Source organism: Melozone crissalis, unplaced genomic scaffold, assembly GCF_028551555.1.
Source record: "Melozone crissalis strain CALT ecotype California unplaced genomic scaffold, PUWL_Pcris_2 ptg000062l_1, whole genome shotgun sequence".
NCBI lineage: Eukaryota > Metazoa > Chordata > Aves > Passeriformes > Passerellidae > Melozone > Melozone crissalis.
Window position 1 is genome coordinate 1,354,211 of NW_026535840.1, and position 26,668 is coordinate 1,380,878.

Here is a 26,668-nt window from a genome sequence, read left to right on the forward strand (position 1 = left end):
TTGTTTACCCAGCATGTGAATTGTTTTAACTTAATGACCAATCCCAATCCAGCTGCGTCAGGATCTGGTCTGCCACAGGTTTTTATTAATCATTCTTTGCTAGCTTTCTGATGGCTCCTTTCTCTTTCTTATTATAGTTTTAGTATATAATGTCATATCATATCATATCATATCATATCATAAATAAGCCTTCTGAGCACTTGGAGTCAATTCTCATCTCTCACCTGGTCCTGGGGACCCTCCCAGCACAGGGAGACAGGGATTTTAGCCAGCTGAGGATGCTGCTGACCTTGCCGAGATGCTGACAGCCACATGAGGGCATTTTTTCACTGCAGGGCTCCTCCAGAGCCAGTGACACCGGTACAAATGCTCTTGCAGCCTGCATGTGATCCCCCCTCCCTTCTCACTTGCCTTTTTTCCTCCGTGACAGAAGCTTCAAACACCAAACCAGAAAGCACAAGGCTTCCTGCTCACCTGGGGAGCAGCAGACTGGCCTTGCTGGGATGGGGGACATCAGAGCCTTTTCCTACTGGTGTCACTGCTTTAAGGCTTGCCAGCCTCTCTTCTCGACAGAAATCCCCCTGGCTCAGCTGCTCTCATCGTGTGAAAAGTGAATTTTTTTGCGTTGCAGGTTTGGAAAGTGTTTGCAATGATTAAAAATAAACCAACTTCTTTATTTCGCCCTCAGCAGTTTTAGAGAAGTGGAATTGAAAAAGGAACAGAAAATGAGGTGCGGGGTCATTTGAAGATTCTGCACATGTTTGTGGGGGGCTGAAGGAGGCAGGGAGGGCGGGGTGAGTGGAGCTCAGTCCAAAACACATTAGCTGTCAGCACCTCGGTTCCCACGGAGCTCCCACCCTCATTAGGAAGGGTTTTAATTACACTTGCTGTGAAAGTGGGGGGAAAAATCCGCTGCAAGTCTCTCTGGAGAGCTCGGCTAATGGGATGTGCTGGGCCGCGCCAGCCAGGAAAGCAGACATGAGACATCAGCCACATCCCCAGGTCCTGGGTGCAAACCGGCCCAGCATCAGCTCTCCATGGAGAGCAGAGCTCCTTCCTCGGGGGGTGAGCAGACAGCAAACCCTGCTGGCTCAGGGACAGCCCTTCCCATGCTGTTTGCTGGCTGTCACCTCCCCCAGCCCCAGCTCCTGTCACCAGGGCCCCTGCCTGGGCTTGCTGCGCTCTTGGTGGGCAATCTGCTTTTTGTTCTTGATGGCAACACCGACCCTGTGGCAGCTGATGCGCCAGGGTTTGCACCGTGGGGTCAGGGACAGCAGGGTGCTGAGACAGGAACAGACAAGGGAGCAAACAGGAGCTTTTTGGGGTTGGAAGGGATGGGGAAGGAGCAACAGAAAAAGCAGATGTGGGCTCTGGCAACGCTCGCTCTCCCCCTCCAACCTGCCGGGCCAGGAGCACGGGGGGAGCTGGGCTCCAGGGAGAGGAACTGTGAAAAATGCGTGTATTTTATGATTGGCTTTTCGCAAATATTCAAATGAATATTATATGCGTTGTGTTAGAAAGTAATGCTGTATTAATTCTCTTAAGTACTGTGTTAAATATAGTTTTAGGTTATAAAAATTGTTAAAATAGAAACTGTGCTATGTAAGATGCTTTGTTTAAAAGAAAGGACTTGCAGCAAGATAGCAGCCACAGGACACCTGAATCTTTCAGAGAAAGGGAATTTATGGCACTCTTATCAGAAGAAACAAACTTCTTCCTGCCTCAAAGGCTCTATTAGCATTACAGGGAAGAAGTTGATGAAGACCAGACAGAATCCTGTGTTTGAATGGAATTTGTGCATCATGTATGAAGTGTATGAATATGCAATGGGCTACTGTTCTTAAGGGTTAATCCTTTGTTAACGTGGGTCCTTTTTCGGGCTCGTGCTGCCCAGAAAGAGGTACCCAGACTGTCATAACTCTTTGTTTTTATTGTCTCATATTGTCTTAATTCAATTTGTCCAAACTGTTATCACTCTAATTGCGTCACTATTTTTATAACCATTTCATTACTATTAAACCTTTAAAAATTTTAAAAACAAGCGATTGGCGTTTTTCACAGGAACCCCCCAAAGCCAGGGCTCCAGTAAGGGCTGCCGAGGTTAAACTGGGACCAGTTGGCACCGGGGGCAGGGGCGGTCGGCAGGTGGCAGCAGGAGCGCGGGGCTCCGAAAACTGCCTGAGCACACGGAGTTCCCAAGCTTGGCTCTCCCTCAGCCTTCCGCGACACGAAACCCATCATCGCAGAGACGGTGGGACACCCCGCTGGTGGTGCACGGAGAGAGGTTTCCCAGCAGGAGGGAGCAGAAGTGTTTAATTATTCGTGCAAACATAAAAACAAGCCAAAAAAAACCCCCAAGAACTCAAGCAAGCAAACAAACCCCAAAAACCAACCAAACAAAACAACCGGAAAACAAACAAACAAAAAACCCCAAGCAAACAAAAAAACCCCAGAAGAGTTCCAACGCTCGGTTTCTGCATTCCACGGGAAAAGCAGGGCAGCCTTGGCACACAGGATGGAAACTCCCTGGTGAGGTTTGTGTGGGAAGGTTTGAGAGGAAAAGTCCAAGGACAGGTAGATCAGTGATTTAAAATGGCATTCAGCCCTTGGAGGATAAGGAGAATTTTAACACAGTCGCCCTCCTGGTACCAGCCCATGGCCAGCTGGTAGTGAAAATGCATTTCTGTAGTGAAAATGCTTTTCTTGGGAAGGCCTGGTGCAGGTTATGGGAAACTGGAGTCCCCAGCCTTCAGAGGGTGGGGGAAATTGCTAGTAATTGTTCATTTTCCTTTGGGAAAAGGAAAAAAGAAGGAATTGCAAAGTCTTCCGCCAATGCGTTGCGTCCTTTGGGGTTTTCTATTCTCACACTCAGCGTCCACACGGGGCAGTTTGTTTTAAAGAAGACTCAAAAAGGTGCAGAAATAGCAATGCTTTATTATGCCAAAGGAAAGTACAAGTTAGCCTGTTCCCTGAAGATCAGGAGATTTGCTTTTAACTCCTGCCAGCTCAAAGGGCTTTAGATAATACAGTGGGGAAAATAGATTTCATGGTTGGAACTAGGTGATCTTTTAAGTTTTTTCCAACCTGAACCAGTCTGCAACTCCCTGATATCTCCCTACATTTATTTTGCATGATTTTCCCCTTTCTGCTCCCAGCAGATGAAGCCTCTGGTGTTTAACAAAGGTGGAAGTGGTTTGGGACATGGATCAGTCCTGCTGCTCATTGGGTGAGATGTTTTTCAAACTGAAAAGACGATATTGTGCAATAATCTGTGATGAAGACTGAGTTCCCTGGAGATTAACTCACATTTAGCCCTCAAAAGTTCACTTTGTCCTCTACAGATTAGCACAGATTTTACAATCAGAACCCTCTGACTACCTCTGTCTTATCTCCAAAATGTTCATTCTTTCCCCAACAGATTGCTTACATTTTACCACTAAAAAAACCCCTGCTGATTACCTCTAGATTATTGCAAAAAATGTAACTCTCCACCCTACAGATCATCTCAGATCTTACCCCCAAAATATTCACTGTGCCTTACAGATCACCTAAAGTTTTCTAGACAAAATTTTTCCTACCTGTTGCTTACCTCACTTTTACCTCAAATCGTTCTCTTCCCTGCAGACTAACTCAAATTTCCACAACATTTTGTCTCCTCCAGTTTAAGTAGATTTTACCACCCAAAACCCAACTGATTGCCTCTATTTTATACCCAAATTGTTGAAGCAGATCCTGCGAGATGGGACAATGCCAGTGATAAAAACGAGATGCTGCCCTGGTGCTGACAGAGGGAAAACCGGTGGAGGTTTTTAAAATTGTAGCCCGACCTGGTCACTGCCACATCACCAACTTGACCCGAGGGCGTAAAAGCAGCAGCAGCAGCTTGGTTTAACCAGCTGGTTATTCCCCAAAAAGCCAGAGCATCCTGGTTGCTATAGAGACACGTGGCCCTTTCCTTGCTCCCAATGCCGTTGTGGGGCTGCGCCTTCCCCTCCACGCCCTTGTGCAAGCAGGGAGAGAGGAGCAGCTCTGTTATCCTGGGGAGGAGGAACGGGAAGGTTTGGGAAGGTTGGAAGGAAGGAAGGAAGGAAGGAAGGAAGGAAGGAAGGAAGGAAGGAAGGAAGGAAGGAAGGAAGGCCATGACCATCACACCCAGGCTTTCCTGCCTTGCTGTTTGCATACCAGCTGCTGGCACTCTCCATGCAAACCCATCCCCATCACCTTGACTCACAGGAAGCCTCTGAGGAGCGATGAACAACGTTGATGATCACACTTCAATGCCAAGAAAACTTGCATTTTGTTGTCTGTGCCACATGCGTAGCAGAAAAACTATGCCAGGAATGTGAAAGGAGGCTGAAAGTTTTTATGGGGACTGGGTTTTTGGATCTCTCTCTGCTTGCAGAGCCAGATGTCTTTCAGCTCCTCGGTGTCTAACATTACAGAGCTCTGAGCGAGCTGGGTGAATTTGTGCATTCAGCCAAAACAGCCATTTCTGTAGGGTTTGATGCTCCAGACCCTGAGCCTGCCCTGCAGGGACAGTGACAGCGGTGTCCCCAGCGCTCCTGGGCTGCTCCCAGGGGGATGCTCTCACTCCGTGCCCTCTCGGAGCACAGGGATGTGACCCCACCAGCACAGCACAGCACAGCACGGTGGGACCGACTCTCCACAGCTCCTGTGTGGGGACAAAGTGCAGTTTGGGGAGAAAGGTGCTGATCTTGAAGCCAGTTTTGGCTGAGGAGAACAAAGAGGAACCTTGCCACGAGGTGGTCACAGAGATGGAGCCAGGTTCCTCACATGACGGGATGGTGAGAGCTGGGGCAGGAGAGGTTTGGAGTGGATGGAAGAAGAAACAATTTCTCCAGTACGGCAGTGAGCAAAGAGAGGTTGTACCCGCTCCATCCTTGGAGGTTTGCAGGATAAAGCCCTGACGGCCGCAGTGTGACCCTGCTTTGGGCAGGAAGCCTGAAGCCCAAATCGTGAGGGGACTCACCCTGGTCCAGACGGGACAATGTCGCGGGGTGTCTGCGGGCTCCCAGGACCCCGCTTCGCCCCCTTCCCCACCCGGGCGGCGATCCCGAGGCGGGGCCCGGCAGCGCCGGGGATACAGCGGGGGCTCGGCCCGGGGACCCTGCCCGGCCCCGCTCCCCCCGCCGCTGCCCCGGCTGGGAGGAAGGAAGGAAGGAGGGAGGGAGGGAAGAGGGGAGGGAGGGAATCAGGGAGGGGGGGAGGGAGGGAGGGAGGATGACAGCGCCGTGAAGAAAAGCAGGGGACCCGCTGCTCTCTCTCCTCCCGCACGGCAGGACCGGGCTCGCTCGCTCGCCGCCGGGTACGTGCAGCGGGGCCGGGGCCGGAGCGCAGCGGGGCCGGGCCGGGCGCGATGGGCAGCGGGAGCCCCGGGGCGGGGGAGGATGGCGGCGGGCTCGGCTCTCTCCCGCTCGGCCGGCGGGACTTGCGGGAAGTTGGGCGTGCAGGAGGGGCCGCGGCCCCGAGCTCGGGCCGGGCCGGGCAGGGCGGCGGGGCTGGCGGGGATCCCGGGGCTCGGCGGCCGCATCCCCCCGCGGGGCGGCCCCGGCTCCGCCGGCTCCTTTGTGCGCCCTCCGGCCTCGGCCGCTCCTTTGTCTCGGTGCGGGGCCCCGCGGGCCGCTCCCGCAGCGGGGCAGCGCCGGCCGAGCCTCCCTTCCTCCCCTCATCCCAGCCCCGTGGCAGCTCCCCGCTGCCCACAGTCCTCCCGGCGCATGACTGCTCAGCGGCTCTCCCCGTGCCTTTCTTTCGGGGAAAAAAAAAAATCAATGGAATGGGATCCACTGCAGCGCCGAGCCTCCGTCCGGAGCCGAGCGCGTTTGGGGCGGCAGAAGGAGACTTTGGGAAAAGGAGAGTTTCTCACAACCATCCCGGAGTTGCATCATCCGTCCTGTCAGCCCCGAGCAGGGAGCGCTGGAAAGTTGTTCTCACCCTTTCCCCTCCTGTCCCGGGGCCACCGGGGCACGCTGGCCCGGGGCCGGCGCCCGGAGCCGGGGACATTTCTGCGGGAGTGGGACCGTGACACGGGCCCTGGATGGCACGGGGTACCCTGGGGAAAGGCAGAGTCCCCCCTCACGCCTGCCGGGGTCTCAGCAGCTGCTCCCCGCCGCCCCGGGCAGAGCTGCCCACGCCCCGCTGCCTCTGCACCGAGCCTGCCTCGGTGCCTGGAGCAAAGCGTCTCCTTTTCCACAGCCAACGATTTACGGCCCTACACCAGGACAGGCATTTAACTCTGCGATTTTTCCACATCTGCCATGTTGCTTCAGCTCGATTCCACACCCCCAGTCTCCCCGTGCTGACTCGAGCACCGGTCACTGTCCCCTCGCCAGCATCTCCTGCCACCAGTCCCTTCTGCATCCCTGGAGCGCTGCAGGCGCCGGGCCGGGGCTGGCAGGGGAGCACAGGCGGGCACAGGGAGCGCCGTATCCCTGCTCCCGGGGTGGGTCTGACCTGGAGCAGCGAGGGAAGGAGTGCGGGGCGGTGGGAGGGACCGTGGGCTCCGCGCCCCAAAGAAAGGGCTCATTGAACGGGCTCGGGCATCTGCGGTTCCCGGCGTGGCCGGGGGCCGCCGGCACGCACAGCAGCCGGCATTGTGCCCCCGGCGCCGAGCGAACCTCCTCCCTCTCACCCTCTCGGTGGTCTGCCCTGCTCTGCAGCCCCCCTCGCTGCCCAGCACTTCGGTGCCTTCAGCTGCTCACCTTTGCTCCAGGTGGTGCTGCAAACCCCACCCCGGCCGCGGGTTGGATTCAAGGCTGAAGGTGTTTTAGCTGGGTCCTGGTCCAGATGCAGCCCCAGAGGCTGCTCCCTGCCTGGCAGATGCAGTGTTTATCCCCACACCCAGCACTGATGTCTCTGAGCCCCAAGGGGTTCAGCAGGGGCAGGAGCAGCAGCTCTCCTCTCTGCTGGGTCCGGAGAAAACTCTTGGTGTCTCTTTGGACACCACCAAGGTGAGGGAGAGAAAAGGGCGGTCTGTCCTGGCCATGGAGCCCGAGCTGGTGCTGTCACCAGCGTGACCGTGCCCTCAGCAGCCTCTGCACCCCTTCTGCACGGTGGGACACGAGCACAGCTCATCCGGGTCATCAGAGAGCAGGTGGGGCAGGGAAGAGTGGACAGGACCTCATGCACTGGAGTTTGAGAGCTCGCGCAATGAAAACAAAGTTGTTCCAGTGGTGCCTGTTTGTACCAACCCCGCTCCTGCTGCTGCTCCTGAGTGTAACCTCTGAGTCAGAAGGACTTTCCATTCCCAACTTTCTCCTCCAATGGGCAGTTTGCAGGCTTCAATTTGATGAGGATTGTGACTATTCTCAGCAACTTTATAAACATTTTAGGAGAAGACTTTTTTCCCCTCTTTTTTTTTAGCTTGACTAGACATGTTTTTAACCCAAGAATACCTGCCTGGACAGGCTCCTTAGCTGTGCTGCAGGGCAAACCGAAGCAGCGCTGTGCTCGTGCCATGCCTTGGAGGACAGCCAGGACCAGGATGAAAATTGCTGGGAGATGAAAGCAAAGTGGGAAGCTCTGGTGGCACGTTTCCCAAGGCCAGCCTGGGGAGGAAGCTGGGAGCGGAAATAATTGAAAGAGTAAATACAGAGAGGGTTTTTTTTCCCCCAGGTTGCAGACAAAGAGCAGCGCGGAGAGCAGATAAGCCCGTGCTCCTTATCTCTTTGTTGTTCCACCCCTGTGTTTTGCTGATCCCAGTGTCTGATGGAGTCTGATGAAGCAGACTGTGGAGGGAATTACTCAGAGCAGCAGCAGCAGCTCCAGGGGCAGCGAGCTCAGCTGCAGGTCACTGTGGGCTTCCACGGAGGGATGGATGGGAGTGGACGGGGGCAGGATGGTCAGAAGGATCTCAGGAACTCTTGCACGTGGGTGTTTCACATTGTCTGTGCCCAGAGCTCAGTTGTTGCCTGTTGAGTCACCCGAGGAAAATGTGACTTCATCCAGTCTCACCCCCAGCTGGCTGCCCCTGGCAGCCACAGGCATCTTTCCTTCCTGGATCTCACCTGGTGGGGGCTCAGGGCAGCCAGAGAGGGGGAAGGAGAGCCCCAAGGCTTTGTGTAAATCCTTCCCTTTCTCAAAACAGAGCTGAAACCCCCTGCTCTGCTCTGCCAGTCCTGTGGAATGCCCTGCAGGAGGGTGACAGGAGCATCCCTTCCCTCCTTCCTCCCACAGGGTCTCTGCTGCTCTCACCCCACCTGCACCACCAGTGGGAGCATCCATCCCACAAACCAGCGTGCTCCAATGGAATGGTTTGGTGTCTCCATTGCTGTCCAAGTCCTTCCCTCTTGCTGTGGCAAGGTTAAGTTAACTTGCTGGTAGTGATGGATCCCACCTGGGCAGATTTGCATGGCAACAAAATCCCCAACATCGCCCAAAAAAGGCTCCTTTTCTGGGAAATCCATAAATCTCTGCAATGGGAATCACAGCCGCCCCTGCTGAACTGGAAAGCACTTCCAGCCTGAGGGGAGCAGCATCTGAGCTGTGGGTGCTGCCTTCCCCAGCATCTCTGTTCAGCATTCCTGGAAATTATCCTGCTTTGCTTTGGTTCGTGGAGAGCAAGACAAGGCTGCCTGCCATCTCCAGGGGCGATGTCCATCTGTCTGTCTGCTCACACAGGTGCATTTCCAGGAGCAGACACTGGCAGGGCACCCTGGGGCAGCAGCAGCAGCATCCCTGTGGTTCTCCTGATCCATCCCATCGCAGCAGAGCCCTGGAGGGGGGCCTGCAGGGACACAGAGCCCCTCTGTTCCCCTCACAAAGGGGCACTTGTGGCTGGCCCAGAGCCCCAGCAGGGCTGAGCCACGCAGGCCCCAGCGAGGAAGAGCTTTAGGCTGAGCTTTAGGCTGAGCTTTAGGCTGAGCCAGGCAGCCTCCCCGAGTCACCTTCGTGTCCCCAGCCCCTGAGCTCAGCCCTGACAGGGCCCCGCCGGTCCCAGGAGGGATTTGCAGCCGGTTGTTTGTTTAATGAATGGTGTCTGCCCCGGGGCCGTGAATGAGGGTTGTGCCAGCGCTGCCGGACACGGATCTCTGTGTCACCCCTGTGAATGATTCCTGCTCTGTGGCTCATTTGTGGTCAGGCAGCTGGGGGCATTACAGGGTGAGAACGCGGGGCTGGCTTCGCCCAGGGATTTGTGCGAGGAAGCGGCTGATGGCATCCCCTGTGCGAGGGGACTGTCCCCAGGCCAGGGCAGCGATGGGGACTGTCCCCAGCCCCAGGCCAGGGCAGGGATGCAGATCACCGCCCCCTGGGATGCCACCGCACGCCCAGGACTTTGTGTACTTGATTTTTTTCTCTCGGTTGCCCAAACACTCCGACACATGCTGTCATCGAGGGGGCACGACCGAGGAGGGGGGATGTGAGGGGTGGCTGGTGAAAGGCACCTGCCCCGGCTGCTGGCCTGTCCCCGAGGAGCGGTGTGATGACAAACTAAACTAACAGGGCTGTTAAAAACACACACACACGAGCACACACACGCACGCACGCGCGTGTGCCGGGGATCTCGGTGCTGCTTGCTGAAAGGGAGGACCGCTGTGGGAGGGCTCTGGGGCTGCCAGGGCTCTCCAGAGTCCCTGCATCCCACTAAATCCTGAGTTTCCTGGGTGCGTAGGTGTGGATGTCTCTTTTTAGAAGGTTTTGCTGGAAAGGAGACGGCTGGAAGCCAAGCCCCGGGAGCTGAGTGCTTTGCTCAAGCTGGGAAATTCCTGGTCCTCGCACGGAGAGGACTGGGAATCTGACAGGCTGGGTGCTGCCCTGGCCACGGGACACATCCCACCCCTCCTGCCCATGGTCCCTCCTTCCCAGCCGGAGGGGCATTCAGCGAGCAACGCTAAAAAATGCAAGTTTTGGCCTAAGACAGGCACATTTTGGCCTAAAAAATGCACATTTTGGCCTAAAAATGCACATTTTGGCCGAGCACGATGCGGAAGAGGCTGCGACGTGATGCAATGCCTGGCAGGGCTTCCTCACTCCACACTCTGATGGAGCTGCAGTTGCCGAGGCTTGGCCAGGACATCTCCCCTCCAGCAAACCCTGGGTCCCCCCAAAGGACGGGGTTCTGCCTGGCTCCCCTCCTTCACCCCAAAAGCAGGGCTAGGACGGGCTGCCCCTTGTGGAGCCCAGCCAAGGCTAAATAGACTTTCCCTGAGTCACCGAAAGTCTGGCCAAGAAAGCGGGACGAGCAAACAGCGTCACCCAGGGCAGGTGGCAGATGCCAACAAGGCCTAGGGGTGCAAATCTGCACACTGGGGACCTGCCCCAGAGCCTGAAACAGCGGCTGTGACCCCCAAATCTCCAGCTGGGGGGTGGGTTTGGTGCCACTCAGAGCATTTCCAGCAACGCCCCGATTTGGGCGCAGAAGGAGAGGCTGGGGGGGCGGGACTTTTCTGCCAAGTCTCCTGGCTTTGCATCCCACACCAAGCAGCTGCACCATCATTTGGGTTTTTTTTCTTCTTCCCTTTTTTGGCAAAAGCCTCCCCCGGTGCTTTCTACTCCCCGAGGGGGACTGGCGGCAGCAGCAGCAGCAGCGTTTTCCGGCCCGCCGTCGTTCCTGAAAACTCTCTGGGTTTCATTTTCGAGGCTCAGCAGCTGCTGCTGCCATGCTGGGGGGAGGCGGAAGCTGCTCAGCCCCACGCTGGGGCCCTGCAGTGGAGCCTCCAGGCCTTCCCTTTCCAGAGGTCGGGAGCCACAACGTGCGGAAGATCCGGATGATCCGGGGGCTCCCTCGCTGGCAGCAGCAGGTTTTTGCCAGCGGGAAGCAGGCAGCTGTCGGGTGGCAGGGATTGGGTTTCAGGGTGGGCAGGGGGAGCTGGTGGGAGCGTGGGAAGGGATCCTGTCGGGCGGATATATTTTGGGAAGGAGGAGGAGCAGCCGATGGAGCATTCAGGCAGCTGCTCCTCATCCCGGGGTGGGGTGGAGCAGCAGGGAGGAGCTTCCACTTTTTTACTGCTCTTGTCCAGCCTTTGTCAGCCTCTGACCCTCGCCATGCTGAGCCTTCTTCTCCCCACAGGCAGGGCTGGCCCAGGACACCTTCCCGGCGTGCAGGAGGGAGCTGTGTGCGCTCCCTATGGAGATCCGACGCGCTTTGCCCCAGGACGTCCGGGAGCTGCTGCACTACTTGAAGATGAAGAGCAAGTACGCCGTCCTGCTGGTCTTCGTCATCAGCCTCGTCATCATCGAGAAGGAGAACAACTTCATCTCCAGGTAGGCAGTGGGCATCTGAGCCACGCCAAGGTGTGCAGCCCCTCTCCCCCAGTCCTGAGCTCCCATGCAGAGGAGCCTCCCAAGTCCCCTGCTGGGATGCAGGGCGGTGCTGCTGTCCTCCAGGCTGGGCTGGCTCTCCCCACAGGGTGTCGGACAGGCTGAAGCAGTCCCCGCAGGCTCTGGCGGAGGCCAACAGCACGGAGCTCAGCCCAGCAGCGGCCAAGAACGGCTCGCTGGCCTCGCTGCAGGAGCTGGACGCTGCCTTCTCCCAGCTGAGGTCCCACCTGTACAACATCACCCTGCAGCTGGCAGGCGACCCCGGGGACCCCGGGCCACGGCGGCACGTCCTGCTGATGGCCACCACCCGCACCGGCTCCTCCTTCGTCGGCGAGTTCTTCAACCAGCAGGGCAGCATCTTCTACCTCTTTGAGCCCCTCTGGCACGTCGAGAAGACGGTGAACTTCCTGCCGGGGGGAGCCAGCGCAGTGGGCTCGGCCTTGGTTTACCGAGACGTCCTCAAGCAGCTCCTCCTCTGCGACCTCTACATCCTAGAGAACTTCATCTCCCCGGTTCCCGAGGGCCACCTGACGCCCTTCTTGTTCCGGCGGGGCTCCAGCCACTCGCTGTGCGAGGAGCCCGTCTGCACGCCCAGCACCAAGAAGGTCTTTGAGAAGTACTACTGCAAGAACCGCCGCTGCGGCCCCCTCAACATCACGCTGGCGGCCGAGGCGTGCCGGCGCAAGCAGCACGTGGCGCTGAAGACGGTGCGCATCCGGCAGCTGGAGTTCCTGCAGCCGCTGGTGGAGGACCCCCGGCTGGACCTGCGCATCATCCAGCTGGTGCGCGACCCCCGCGCCGTCCTGGCCTCGCGCATGGTGGCCTTCTCGGGCAAGTACGAGACCTGGAAGAAGTGGGCGTCCGAAGGGGAGGCCCCGCTGCACGAGGAGGAGGTGCAGCGGCTGCGGGGCAACTGCGAGAGCATCCGCGTGTCGGCGGAGCTGGGGCTGCGGCGGCCGCGCTGGCTGCGGGGCCGCTACATGCTGGTGCGCTACGAGGACGTGGCGCGGGCGCCGCTGCAGAAGGCGCGGGAGATGTTCCGCTTCGCCGGGCTGCCGCTCACCCGCCAGGTGGAGGAGTGGATCGGCAAGAACACGCAGGCTCCCCCCGACGGCAACGGCGTCTACTCCACGTGCAAGAACTCCTCGGAGCAGTTCGACAAGTGGCGCTTCGGCATGCCCTTCAAGCTGGCGCAGGTGGTGCAGGACGCCTGCGGCCCGGCCATGCGGCTCTTTGGCTACAAGCTGGCCAGCGGCCCCGCGGCGCTGGCCAACCGCTCCTTCAGCCTGCTGGAGGAGGCACCGCCCGCGTGGGTCACGTAGCAGGACGGGGGCGCGGTGGCGGGGCGGAACGAGGGGCTGCGGCCGTGCTCCCGGCCGGTCCGGAGGCGACCTGGGCGTCCCTGCTCTCAAAAATGCTCCAGGTGGCAGCCCCAGGAGCCGGAGCGTCTTGGCAGAGCTGGCCCCGGGGTCCTGCGGAGCCTGAATTGCTCAGTTTCTCCGGGAATGGGGAAATGGTGAGGGTGAGGGGAGGTGGGGTCGGCAACAGGGCCACCTGCCCAGCTCGGGAGCTGCACTGAGGAGGAGGAGGAGGGTGATGGCAAGCAGAGGGGGACAGGACCAAGCACCTCTGCCTTGCCACCCCCCATGCCAGCTGGGACGGGGCAAGGACAAAATCCCTGTGGTGTCAGCAAGCGCCCAGAGACCTTCTTGGTTTAGTGCCTTCATTCACCAGCAGAGAGTGGAAACTGCCCACAGAGCCCTGGATGGCTCTTGGGCTACGACAAAATGAGGTGACTATGGTTTGGTGCTCTTCAAACTTGGTTTTGGAGGTTTGGGTTTATTTCCTTTTTTCCCTGTGTATTTGCATACCGGGTGAATTTATTTATTTATTATAATGTGAAAAGGAGGGGGAAGCTGGTGAAGGAGCTAAGCCCAAAAATCAGAGCAGCACAACGTGCCACAAAGGGAGACACCCAGAACAGAGGTCACATTTTAGCTGGAGACCACCGCGTGTCCTTCTGTATGATCTCGGGAGAGCCCCCGGGGACTGATGGGCTGTAACCCTCCCAGCCCCCGTGTGGCAGTGACCACGAACTTCTGAGGAGGTGCTGAAAGATGGCCAGACTTATCTGATCAAAAACAAAGCCACAGCACAGAGTCCCCTGTCTCCTCAGTATTTGTGGGTGTCCCCTGCCCGGGGGAGCCCCACAAACAAGTGCTAACAGCACTGATGGGTGGCCAAACCCGGTAGAGGCCCAGGGAGTTCCAGGGTGTTTGCCGTTTGCAGATGTTGACCCAGCGCCAAGCTGCTCCCTCCAATTCACATTTCATGAATTAAAATGCCTATTTTTAGCCCTCTTTGTATCTCATTCTTTTTCTCCCCCTGATATTTTGGGTCATGGCAGCCACCTGAGGGAGAAGTGAAACACTTTGGTGGAGAGTGGCTTGCCAGCGAGCCCTGAGGGGTCCCAGCAGCCGCACGTCCCCTTCTCCCCAGCTAGAGCTGTTGGCCAAAAGCAAAAATAAATAAATGAAGCGAGGCGGCAGCCGGCCACAGCTGGGCTGAGCTTTGCCGGCCGGGAGGAACGTGCTGGGGCTCCGGAGCAGGGCTGGGCTGGGCTGAGCTCACAAAAGCCGCGTTTTTGACCCAAGAGGGAGAACAGAGGCGGCATTGAGGAGCGCGGGGCCGGCCAGCGGGGACCACAGCACCGGAGCCCCGGGCAGCCATCCATCCACCCGGGGAGCTTTCCCGAGCAGGGCAGGGCAGCACCAGGCTTCAAGGTGTGATTTCAGAGCGCTCGCTGCCAGCTGGATGCGGAAAGGACACAAAAGTGTCCACAAAAGTGGAGATTTTTGGCACATCCTCATCGCTCACGGGCGATGGAGAGCGCCAGCCTCCTCCCCGCCTCACATGCAGCTCTCAGCATCACAAGCAGCCCCGGGGCTGCTGAGTGAATCGGGTTTTGTTTGGAGGCTTCCTGCTGGGAAAGCAGCAGGGTCACGGAGGGCAGATGGATATTCCGCAGCTGCGCGCTGGGAAAAGCCCACAGAGCTCAGCCAGCATCAGGGGGAACGCGCTTGGTCCTGTAAATGCCTCTGGAAAAGCACCATTGGGTTGGCTTTTGCAGAGGAAATCATTTCAGGGTAATCGTCTGTGAAACAGCAGGAGGGGTGGGTAGCTACTGAGCTGCCACAGCCGAAGAGGGGACATTGGAGAGTGGCCAGCATCCCCCTCCCATCCCACCGCGGGTGGAGGCGCTTGGGGGCTCAGAGAGTGGGTCCAGGGGGAAAGGACAGGCAAATCCAGGAGCATGGAAAACAGGCAGCAAGGGAAGCGGGAGCTGGGCTGAGCCAAGGCCAGAGAGCAGAACAGATAAGAACAGACAAGAACAGATAAGAACAGGTAAGAACAGATAGACTGGATTGGAAGAGAGCTCCAAGATCGAGTGCAACCCAGCTGCAACACCTCAACTAAACCCTGGCACCCAGTGCCACATCCAGTCTTTTTTTTAAACACTCCAGGGATGGTGACTCCACCATCTTCCTGGTCACACCATTCCAGAACTTTATCACTTTTTCTGTAAAAACCTTTTTCCTAATATCCAACCTATATTTCCCTTGGTGTGGCTTAAGACTGTGTGCTCTGGTTCTGTCAGTGCTGCCTGAGAAAGAGCCCAGCCCCAGCTGAGCACAGCCACCTTTCAGGGAGCTGTAGAGAGTGATAAGCTCACCTCTGAGTCTCCTTTTCTCCAGCCTAAACACCCCCAGCTGTCTCAGTGGTTCCTCACTTGTGTTCCCAGCCCCTCTCCAGCCTCGTGGCCTCCTCTGGATGTGCTCGAGCATCCCAAGGTCCATCCCAAACTGAGGGGCCAGAACTGGACACAGCACTTGAGGTGTGGCCTCAGCAGTGCCAGGTACAGGGGAAGAATGGAAGAACGCCCTCCCTGCTCCTGCTGGCCACACCATTCCGGAGGGCACGGTGACTGCCGCCCGTTTTTACCTGCGCTGTCTGCGCCCTCTGCTTCAGCCCACACCGCCAGCCAAGCATAAGCAATTGTTCCTGGCCACCCTCCAGCTTCCCGTCAGAACCGTCACAGGACGGAGAGAAAACATGAAAACATGCCCCCGAAGCATGCAGATTTCCGCGGGGCTAATTGCTGCCATTAAACCCCCGGCTCCAGGCGCATCGGGAAGCCGCAGGGGCCGCGGCTCCTCCGAGGCTGGAGCAGCTGAACTCCCCCTGAGCTGCTGGGGAGCTCTGTGCCCCCTCACAAAGAGGGGCCTCCTGCTCAGCCTGCTCTGGCTCAGCCTTGCCCGGCTCTTTGGAGGAGTTGGGAGGGAAGGCACGGATTGGGAAAGTCATAGTAAGAGACTGCCTTGGAGCAAGGACATACCTGCATCCAGACACACCATGCAGGAAGCCCACAACAGGAGCTGCGATGGATGCGGCCTCCCCCTTTCTCACAGACAACAATGCCAAAAAATCCACCAAAAAACAAACAATCCTCTTTTCAAAAGATCTAAGTTTTCTGAAATAAAGCAGTACTAAAGCTTGGTTTAAAATATGGAAATAAGACAAACACCACCTGCAGCTGTACTGCCTCGCCGCTCACCTCCCAGCCTGCTGCAGCTGTGCTTGGGGGGAATTTGGGAACATCGGGGTGATGCTAATTAGCACCAGAGGGACCTTTTCCACAAGTCCAGAACAGTGAGGGGACATGTGTCCCGTGGGACAGGGCCACCGGCCAAAGCTGCTGCTCCTTGGGGTCACTGCAGATGATGTAGCACCCGTGACAGCTTTAACAAATAACGGATGTCCTGTTCCCCTCCCAGTGGGATCTTTCTGGGAAATGATTCCCTCTCACTGGTCTAATCTGGAGTTGACTTTGGACAGCAGGTACATCCTGCTGCTTCTCTGCTTCCCTCTCAGAGCTGCCTGGGGCCATGCTGGCATGGCTGCGCTTGCCTTGGAGAGGCAAGTAATGGAGCGGTGAAGTCTCTGAAATGCCACCTTAGATGCCCTGCACTTTAACACCCAGGTAGCCCTGCTGGGCCATGAAGCCAAGGCACCAGGCAGGTCCATAGAAATCCACAAAAAGGCCTTTATCCAGACTGGCGTGAGGTTTGTCCCAAACAGCAGGAGTGGTGGCTGCTGTGCTGGCTGTGCTGACCTCCCTTAGCCTTCTCCTCGCTTGTTGCAGCTCCATTTAATGGGATAGGATGAGCTAATCCCCCCTGTCTCCTCACAGCCCTGTCGGAGGGGATTTCTGCACAGGGGCTGGAGCCAAGGAAATCCATCACACCAGCAATGCCCTCACCAACCCTCACAGGCTTCTGCTGCAGCCTGGATCAACCCTTTCCTTCTCTCCATCGTGGGGCTTGGCGTGGTCCTTGCGGGGAGCTGGTGCATGGCTCCAGCTGCACCATCCAAACACCCAAACACCAGGTCAGAGGGGAGATCCACGGGCCAGTGAGGGGCCACAAGGGGTGCAGCACGTGTGCACCTTTCAGCATTAAATGACAACCTTGTTTTCTGTTGTGTTTTTCTAAGAGACTGCATGCCTGACCAGACTGCATTTCTTGGTCTGCATCCCATATTTATCCTGTAATTACACCTTGGAACAAAGGCTGCCTGTCTGTGAGGCCCATTTTTTTCAGGACACAGTTTTATTCTATGCTCTGCTTTCACTGTAATGAAATCTGGGGGGCAAGGGGAAGAAAACTCCCCACATCAGGAGTGAAAGCTGTTCTTTCTCAAAAGCTGCCCCAAGAGCAAAGCAGCTTGCACAAGCCCTCTCCTTTTTCCCAAAGAAACCCCAACCACTGACATCCTTTATGCTTTTCTGCCACCCCACAGGGATTAATACCACAAACCATGTTATCCCATAAAAGAGAGTTGCCACCACACTGTCAATCTCTGAGCTGTGTTGGAGAAGCCAGAGAATTTCCAAGGAGCTCCCTGAAATCCTTAGAGCCAGGCAGCTGACATGAATAAAGCTGATAAAGTTTCTTGTTGGCACCTGCCTGGATCACATCACAAAAAGGGATGAATTCCCACAAAATGGCATTCCTGTAAAATTCCCAATGTCTGCTACATGCTTGGCTCTGGAGGGGTAGGAAAGATCTGCATGGCACAAAAACCAAAGGCAGGAGCTGTCTGAGCTGGGGATTTACTCCAAGGGGAAGGACTGCCTTGCTTGCTCCCTGCTCCCCCCCATGCCAGGGGCTGACATGAGCCTGGCCACCCCCATTTCCCCAAAAGCTGCCTTGGTTTGAGCCCACATTTGTAGGTGGTGATGGCACCACAGCACCCTGAGCCTGGCAAACTCATCCTGCTGTACTGGGCAGGAAAAGAGGAGCTGGGCAGCACCTGGGCACAGAGCGCGCTGTGATCCCAGGAAAAAGGAGAACAGCTTTGTGGCACAGCCCCGGGGTGGGATGGAGGGAGATCCCAGCTGCCCATGGCTCTTCTCATGGACACAAAGGCCATTTAATTGCAGAGACCCTTGCATTTCACCCTTGGGGTTTTCCCACCCTGGGATCTGTGACCTCTGGCTGGGATCTGTGACCAGTTTATGGGCCAGCATGTACAGAGATGCTGCCTATAAATACACATCACTGGTCCAGCCTGACCAAAATAGGGTGATTTTGGTGCTGCTATCCATGGGAAGCAGCTTGTCTCCTCAAGGCACTGAAAAACTGAAAATGAAAAATGAGGTTTGTCAGGAAGAGAGTAAATGTAAGTGGAACCTTGTTAATTTCTGCTAAAAGTAGATTTTTATGTATAAGGCATAAAATAGCCGGCGTTGATGTTCTAAAAGCAGCCAGGAACTGTCTGAATTGGTTTTTCCAGGTGATTCTTTGCCCTGAACAGACACAATTCCAGCTTGGCTGAAGCAGAGCTCCCTGAGGCATGGGGGGCAGCCAGCTCACCCAGGCAAAATGGGGAGCTGTGGGGCAGGGATGGACCAGGCAGTTTGTTCAGAGCAATCCCTCACCCCTGGGAGACTCAAAATCCTCCTTTCCCTGCAGCAAAGCCCCCAGGGGCACAGCCAGGGAGCTGCAGCCACCCCGGTGCCACTGAGGCTGTCACAGGACGCTGTGCAGGACACGTCTGTGGGCAGAGGGAATGTGGTGTGTGAGGCTGCTGATACAGGAGAGGTTTGGGGCTTTGCAGAGATGGCTGTGAGCCAGAAAGGGTCTCCAGCAGCTCAGGCTTGGCAGGGGAGGATGGGCCCTTCAGCCTGGCCCAGGTGGAGAGCTGCTCCCTAGAGGAGGGTGAAGGGAGGAATGTTATCCCTCTTCCACGTTATTGCAAAGTCAGGGAGGCCAAACTGCCCTGATGGACAGGGAGGGCAGGACAAAGATGCAGAGGCCCACAGGGATTTGGGCCAGTGCAGAGCAGGGGCGCTTGTGCCATCCTAAGGTCTCCCCACACAGCACTGGTGTACCCATCCATGGATTAATCACCCTCAGAGGGATGTCTCAGCTCTGGATGATGGATTACACCTGGTGAGGAGAGGACTCACAGACAGGCACATTTCCCCATGCTGCCTGTCTCAGAGTGGCAAACTGGGGCAAGAACATCTCCCAGAGCCCCTTCCCTGCACCTTCTTCCCCTGCCGTCCTGCAGGGAGCATTGGTCCTTGGGGCAGCTGTGAGGAAAAGTCCAGGGAGCCTGAAACAGGACAGGACAGGGCAATCCCTGCCCCACCAACCACCAGCAAGAGAAAAAGCCTCTCTCTGAGGCTGCTGAACTTTCCAGCACCTGTGTGCACCCAGCTGGAGAATTGTCACCCAAACATCCCACCTGCCAAACCTGAGCCCTGACCTGCACACTGAGTGCTCCCACTGCCCTCAGCTTTGGGCATTCTGAGTTCCTTCCTGCTTGCCTGGGGTTGGGAGTGAGGTTTTCACAAAGGCCCCTTTTACCCTCCCTGTTTGCTTTGGGCACTCTTTTTGCCAGTGACATTTTCTTGCTTGTTGGTGCATCTCCAACTCACTGGCCCAGAAGATTTTTCCTCCTTTTTTTGAAAGGCCGCCCTGATGTTCTGTTATCCTACCTGGTTCACCTGAAGGTAGCCCTCGTGTACACCTGGAGAGGGAAAACATCAGGTGACAGGGGAAATTTACAGAGCACTGCTGGAGTAATGGATTGCTCCCAGCAGTGGATATGTGCTGCAAAATACAGGAAAATTCCTTTCATGAAAAGCCCAAAACTGCTTCTGGAAAAGACAGAGCTGGGCACAAAGGTGCAGAGGAAAGGGGACAGGAAAGCAGCATTTGGGAAGTGGCAACTCATCCTCAGCATCCTCGTCTGCTAGGAATGGGCCTTTGATCCAGCTTTGCTCTGGGAGGATGAAACCACAAGGAAGTTATGCAGGTAAGGAGAACCCTGCCCCAACCGGGATGGTTTCACACACAAGGGGTGCCAAGCAAGCCTGTCCATGTAATTTTACAGAAGAGCTTAAATCCCAGGTTTAAATTGCAGAGTTCATCCCCTTAGAAATGGAGGTGGGTTTGGTTTTTCACAATTTTTGCACTGAATTGTGCTTTCCCAAAGCCAGCCATTGCCAGGCTCTTCCAGCAGCCTCCTCACACAGGTACCATGCCAGTTCCAGGAGGAAAGACACAGACCTGGAGCACTGCTACCCTGGGGCTATGCCTGTGTACCCCACCTGTCTGCAGCCTCCCTTCAGGAAGGTGCAGAGAGCAATGAGGTCACCTCTGAGCCTCCTCTTCTCCAGGCTAAACAGCCCCAGCTCCTTCAAACGCTCCTCACGGGGTTTGTGTGCCCACGGCCGAGCTGGCTGCACCCTCTGGCGGCAATCCTGAGTCCAGGCCCTGCTTTTCCCGGAAAATTCCTTCTCGTCTGCCACCCCCGAGGCTGGACGGTGTTGTGCTGGGAGGGAGTTTTGGCACCTCTGAGGAGCAGGGCGGGGGCAGGGAGTGTGGGAGCAGCTCTGCCAGCTCACAGCACACAGCAGTGTGTGCAGCAGCTATTTTTATCCATTTTTATCCACAGGGCCAGCAGCTATATTTATCCAGAATGCCACAGGAGCTGAACATCTTCGGGGCAGCTTCTGTGCTGGGGAAGAACACGATCTGGATGTCCTTTAGAAAATAAATGGAACTGCCCACCTCCTGCACTCCCCCGTACTCTGCTTCCCCCGGGCCCTTTGCCACTCCTCAGCCCTTCCCTCCTTATGTCCCGTTAGCTGATGTCCCTTCCCGTGGTGGGAAGGTCAGAACCAGATGGCCTCTAAGGTCTCATCCTACCCAACCCTTTCACAGATTTTGTGATCTTCTTTCCTGCACAGCCATGACTGGGCTCCCTCTCCTGCTCCACTCAGAGCAGATACATGTTTTCTGTGCTTAAACTGAACATCAGGAGGAAGTTCCTTACAGTTAGGGTGATTAGACATTGGAATGAACTGCCCAGAGAAGTGGTGGATTCACCATTCCTGGAGGTGTTTAAGGAAAGACTGAGTGCCTGGTCTGGTTAACATGGTGCTGGTTTGCTCATAGGTTGGATTCGATGATCTCAGAGTTATTTTCCTAATTGTTTCTGTAATTATGAAATCTTAATTTCTCTCTCCAAAAGGTTGTTTCTTCGGGTGGAGTGGGCCATTCTCCATCTCCCAGCCTTGTGAAGTTCAGAGCAGAGCCCTCAGTGTGTAAAACCCTGAGTCCCTTCTCGCAGGGAGGATGCAGGCGGGGGGGCTAAGGGCAGGTGAAGCGCTCTGCGCTCGGGACACGGTGCTTGCCTGGCAGGAACCATTCCCTGCCCGTGGCTCTCCTGCCTGCCGGGCCCTGCCAGCCCCGGGTGCCGGGACACGCAATCCCTGGCCTCAGGGTACCGCCAGCCCCGGCCTCAGGGCTCTACCAGCCCCAGGTGCCGGGCTCAGGGCACCGCCAGCCCCGGCCTCAGGGCTCTGCCAGCTCCCGGTGCCGGGCTCAGGGCTCTGCCAGCTCCGGGTGCCCGGCTTAGGGCTCTCCAAGCCCCGGCTGCCGGGCCCCGCAATCCCCAGCCTCAGGGCTCTGCCAGCTCCGGCCTCAGAGCCCTGCCAAGTCCCGCATGCCGGGCTCAGGGCTCTGCCAGTCCCGGGTGCCGGGCTCAGGGCTCTGCAAGCTCCGGGTACCGGGCCCTGCCAGCCCCGGCCTCAGCAAGCCCCGGGTGCTGGGCTCGAGGCTCTGCCAGGCCCGGGTGGCAGGCTCAGGGCTCAGCCAGCCTCGGGCTCTGCCAGCCCCGGGTGCCGGGCCCCGAAGCCCCGGCCTCAAGGCTCCGCCAGCCCCGGCCTCAGCCAGCCCCAGGTGCCGGGTCCTGCAAGCACCGGGTGCCGGGCTCAGGGCTCTGCCAGCTCCCGGTGCCGGGCCCTGCAAGCACCGGGTGCCGGGCTCAGGCCTCAGCCAGCCCCAGGCCCAGCCAGCCCCGGGCGCCGCGCTCAGGGCTCTGCCAGCCCCGGGTCCCCGGCTCGGCGCCCAGAGCACGGCTCCGCCCGCGGCCCCGCCCGGGGAGGCCGAGCGCGGCCCGGCCCGCCCCCCTTGCCTGCCGCGCCGGAGCCGCGCTGGCCATGGGCGCCCGCCTGTCCCTGGACGAGTCTGTGCGGGTCGTGGTGGTCGGGGGCGGCTTCGGAGGGACAGCGGCCGCCAGCCTGCTCCAGTCCTGGGCCGTCCCCTTCGTGCTGGTGGACGTGAGAGATGCTTTCCATCACAACGTGGCCGCGCTCCGGGCCGCCGTGGAGAGCGGTAAGGGCTCGGGCAGCCCCCCTGCCCCACCGGCACCTGCGCAGGGACGCGGGCAGCGGCAGGGAACGCGGGCTCCCACCGCCTCCTCCGCCCTGCGATGGTGAAAGAGCTGATGTTTTCCATCTGGAAAACAAATACTTGGCACCGGGAGGACCCACAGCCCGTCCGTGGTTAAGCTAATTGCGCATCAGCTGGGAAAACTGAGTAAAAACTGCTCAGACCATCTCTCTTCCTCCCTGCCCTTCCTCTCCCCCTCCCCCTTTATTTTATTTTTTATTTCAAGAGTTTAGAAGGTGACTAAGCTAAAAGCAAGAGCTGCTGGAAGGGGTGAGTCAATCGCTTTCTGTCCCTGGCCTTTGAACTGTGGAGCAGTGAGGCCCTGGATGATAAAACCCTGCAGAGAGGTGCTCAGGCTTGTCTGGGCCCTCCCCATTAGTTCAGTCACTGGGGAATTCAGGTAAAGTACCACGTTCTAGGCTGGGAACAAACATCAAAAGGACAGCAAAAGTTTGGTCTGAGAGGCAGATTGCATGAAAAAAGCCTCTGACACTGAGCCAGAAACTGCCAGGACCACAGAAACAGTAATTGGTGAACCAATACAGGAGATATGAGGAGCAGAGACAAAGCCATCTAGCCAAGAGTATCATCTGATCTGAGGCCAAGTCCTGAAGCTCCTTGCTGAGCAGAGATAACACCCAGCAGAAGCTCAGCCCACAGTCCCAGATATTTGCCATGCTTTTGTCTGAGCAAGGACAGCATGATGGGAGAAGAGAAGAGGGGGTGGTTAGCATCCAGAGAAGGAGAGCTCTCCCATTGTCTCCTCTTCCCACAGGATTTGCCAAGAAGACTTTCATCTCCTACTCGGTCACCTTTGGGGACAGCTTCCGACAAGGCAAGGTGGTGGCCATAGACCCCGAGAGGCAGCAAGTGGTGCTCAGTGATGGTGAGGTGGGTGTTGCAATGCCCTGGCTGCCTCATGGCATCACCTGCTAGTGCAGGCAGCCAGCCTTCAGCAGGGTGTGTTCCATCCTCCTGCAGAACTTGGCATCTTTTCCTGCACGGCCCCATCCCTTCAAGTCAAGCTAAGTGGCCTTCAGCCGTGCTGGGATGTGGGTGTGCAGTAAATACCCAACCCCTTCTCCTGCTCAGCTGAGCTTTTATTATTAGAGCTGGATTTAGAGCTCAACAATTAAACCTGGGGCTCAGATCCTTATTTAACTGCAGGAAGAGCCAAGAGCAGCAGCATCAATCACACTTTTCAGCCAGAGCATCTCACCTCTGTTCAGGAGAGAAGTTAGTTTCTGGAACCAGCTGTGAGTGTCCACCATAAATATCAGGTTATTCCCTGTAAATTTGGGGTAATTTCTTTAAAGCTTTCAACTCACCTGAATGGTGCTTAGCTCAGACCTTGAGGAACAGTTACTTGGTGTGACCTGGCCTGTGTCTCTTCCTAAAGTCACTTCCTGACAGTGACAAGTACTTGCCTGGTTACCAGCAAGAGATGGAGATGAGGGAATGAGTGACTAACACCTAGGAGGCCAGCACTGCGTTCTAGGCTCTGTTTTTAAGAGGTCTAATATCCCATTCTACCTTCTGCCCTGCCAGGAGCTTCACTACTCCCATCTCATTCTTGCAACAGGCAGTGATGGGCCATTCCCTGGGAAGTTCAACCAAGTCATTGACATGGAAAGTGCCATCCAGACCTATGAGGACATGGTGAAAGAGGTGAGGAATCCACTCTTAGGAAATGCTGCCTGCCTTTGTTCAGCCTCCCTGTCCCAGATACCACTGTGGCCATCTGGAGCCACCTGTGTCTAAGAGAAAGGGACACAGGGAGCAGCCAGGACAAGGAGCTCCTGGCTTCTCCAGCAGAGGGGGAAACCTGAAAGGGGTAGGCAGGAAGAGAGCACAGGGCACTCCTCTGTTGTTGCCTCTTCATGGGCTAAGAGGTTTATTGCTGTTGGGCCTGTGCTGTGTCCCAGAATGTTCATGGAGTGACTGAATGTGTCTGCTTCCTGCCCTTTGCAGTTCTCTTGTAACACAAATTTTCTCTTGAAGGTTGAGAAATCTCAGCGCATCCTGGTGGTGGGAGGTGGTGCTGCTGGAGTGGAGATGGCTGCCGAGATCAAAACAGAGTACCCAGACAAAGAGGTGGGAACATCTCCATCACAGTTAACTGCATCCTGGTTCTGCCACTGTTCCATGGTGCTGCTGCTGGAGGCACCTGAGAGGACTGCACACCTGGCTGCTGGGCCTGTAGCCAGCCACCAGCAAGGACTGTGGCACTAAGTGCCCCTTCCTGCCTTGTTCTTGCAGGGATCAGTTAGGGTGGAGGGAGGCGAGCTGTAGCTGCTCCCACCTTGCACACAGTGAGTCCTGTTCTGTTCCTGTGTCCCCAGTTGCTGTTTTGTCCCCAACAGGTCACTCTCATTCACTCAAAAACTGCACTGGCTGACGTGGAGCTGCTGCCCAGTGTCCGTCAGGTGGTGAAAGAGATTCTCCTCAGGAAAGGAGTCCGGCTGCTGTTAGGTATGTCCTTAACAATGCCTCTGAACACCTACAGGCTGCTCTTCCTTTAGCCAAAGCATCTCCCGATGTCCTCTTTCTGACTTTTTTTTTGGTTACACATCTCCCCTGAATTCCTGTTCCTCTGGGTTAGCTGGAAACCACAGCCTAGCAAAGATTTGTGACCCAGGGCTCTCTGTTGCAACAGGTGAAAAGGTCAGCGACATAGAAAACCTCAGGCCAAACCAGTTCCAGAAGGACATGGTAGTGAGGACAGAGAGGGGCACTGAGGTGGTTGTTGACATGGTGGTGCTGTGCACAGGGATAAAGATTAACTCTTCTGCCTATGCTGCTGCATTTGGTAAGTGGAAAAACGCAAACCATGGCGTGGGGGAAGCAGCAGTTCTTCAGTGTGTGGTGCCTGAGGGGTGTGAGGTGGGGAATGGACTGTGTACAACCTGCAGAGGTGATTATTCCATCCAAATATCGAAGGGTGCATTGCATGAGACTGCAGTGATTAACTACAGCAAGGCAAAAAGCACCCTGACACATAGAAAAGAGGGTGAAAAACAATGCCTCACTTTGTGCCAATTACATCTGCAGCATTTTGGGGTCTCAGGCCACAACAAGCAACAAAAAGCTGCTTCTAAAATCCTCTGTTTGGCAAAACAGGTGACAAAATGGCAAGTAATGGTGCTTTGAAAGTTAACAAGCACCTCCAGGTGGAAGGCTACGACAACATCTATGCCATTGGGGACTGTGCAGATCTCAAAGAGCCCAAGATGGCCTACCATGCTGGGCTCCATGCCAACATCGCGGTGACAAATATCATCAACAGCCTGACACAGAAGCCTCTCAAAACCTATGAGCCAGGTAAGGTCAGGAAGGCCAGCTGCAAGGAACAGCTGCCTCAACTCTCATGAGACTCTGAACTCACTGAATTCACTCTGAAAGAACTCAAAACTGGGGTAATATCAGCTTATAGCTCAGCTTCACATTAGTCCTTGCCAAAGACACAGTGTGGATATTAATTACCTGTGTCAGTCTACCACACAATGTGTTCTTTATTCACTAATGTCTTGATACTGGTGGGAGTCTGCTATTCATGAAACTTATTTTCTTTTCTTAAAATTGCTCACTGTCCAAGTAAATCTGGGGAGTAAGATGACTTCCCTTTTCCTTCTTTCTCCCCTTAAACTACAATAAACACAAAGTGAACAATCTGGTCTCAAAAATCTAGCTGGGTAATGGGCCTTCTTCTTCATGAGCACTGATGTAAACTTAGCAGAACTATGCTGAATGCTGTTCCATGTGGATGCAGGGGAGCTGGACAACAGTTGCTTCATTTACACCTCTACATGTCCTTTGCAGGGTCACTGACATTCCTGCTTTCCATGAGCAGGAATGATGGTGTGGGCGAGGTGAATGTCTTGATAAATCTACTGGTGGGAGTCTGCTATTTATGAAAATTATTTTCTTGAAATTGCTCATTGTCCAGTTAAATCTCAGGAGCAAGATGACTTCCCTTTTCCTTCTTTCTCCCTCAAACTGCAACAAGCACACACCGAACAATCTGGTCTCAAAAATCTAGCTGGGTAATGGGCCTTCTTCTTCATGAGCTTAGCAGAACTATGCTGAGTGCTGTTCCCTGTGGATGCAGGGGAGTTGTTTTACACCTCTACCTGTCCTTTGCAGGGTCCCTGACATTCCTGCTGTCCATGGGCAGGGATGATGGTGTGGGCCAGGTGAATGGTTACTATGTGGGACGGCTCCTGGTGACCATTGCCAAGAGCAGGGATCTGTTTGTGTCCAAGAGCTGGAGGAACATGGGGCAAACAATGCCCTCCTGAGAGGAACAATCCAGCAAGGAGAACAGCAGCTGGAACAGGCTGAGGGTGCACTTCTGTTGCTTGGACTGGCTGATATTGTCCTCTGCAGCACCTCCTCAGGCCACCTGTCACTGTGACACATAAAAGGGGTGCCTGCCTTGCTGTGAAGGGGAAGGAGGCACTTCCCAAATGAGCTGCACAGAAGTTCCCATGATAAAAACCAGGGAAGAAATGTTTCTTTTGCTCTCCCTATTGAGAGAGCTCTGGGCAATAAGCTTGGCTTACCTTGATTTGTGACAATAAACA

At 56.0% G+C, this 26,668-nt stretch overlaps 2 protein-coding genes across 4 annotated transcripts; both read left to right on the forward strand.

The window, feature by feature from the left end:
* Nucleotides 1–5,252: 5,252 nt before the first annotated feature.
* CHST3 (carbohydrate sulfotransferase 3) lies at nt 5,253–13,631 on the forward strand. 2 transcript variants are annotated; one of them, XM_054288416.1, is made up of 3 exons: nt 5,253–5,326; nt 11,027–11,220; nt 11,366–13,631. In XM_054288416.1, exons 2-3 carry the CDS (start codon nt 11,084–11,086, stop codon nt 12,597–12,599), a joined length of 1,371 nt encoding a protein of 456 aa, XP_054144391.1. In that variant the 5' UTR covers nt 5,253–5,326; nt 11,027–11,083; the 3' UTR covers nt 12,600–13,631. The 2 variants fall into 2 exon arrangements, with proteins under 2 accessions (XP_054144391.1, XP_054144390.1); XM_054288415.1 differs by lacking the exon at nt 5,253–5,326 and adding an exon at nt 10,529–10,757.
* An 8,209-nt stretch (nt 13,632–21,840) lies between these two features.
* Nucleotides 21,841–26,668, forward strand: AIFM2 (apoptosis inducing factor mitochondria associated 2). 2 transcript variants are annotated; one of them, XM_054288420.1, is made up of 8 exons: nt 21,841–22,028; nt 22,861–22,976; nt 23,634–23,753; nt 24,087–24,179; nt 24,449–24,557; nt 24,742–24,894; nt 25,206–25,406; nt 26,229–26,668. In XM_054288420.1, exons 1-8 carry the CDS (start codon nt 21,854–21,856, stop codon nt 26,381–26,383), a joined length of 1,122 nt encoding a protein of 373 aa, XP_054144395.1. In that variant the 5' UTR covers nt 21,841–21,853; the 3' UTR covers nt 26,384–26,668. The 2 variants fall into 2 exon arrangements, with proteins under 2 accessions (XP_054144395.1, XP_054144396.1); XM_054288421.1 differs by lacking the exon at nt 25,206–25,406.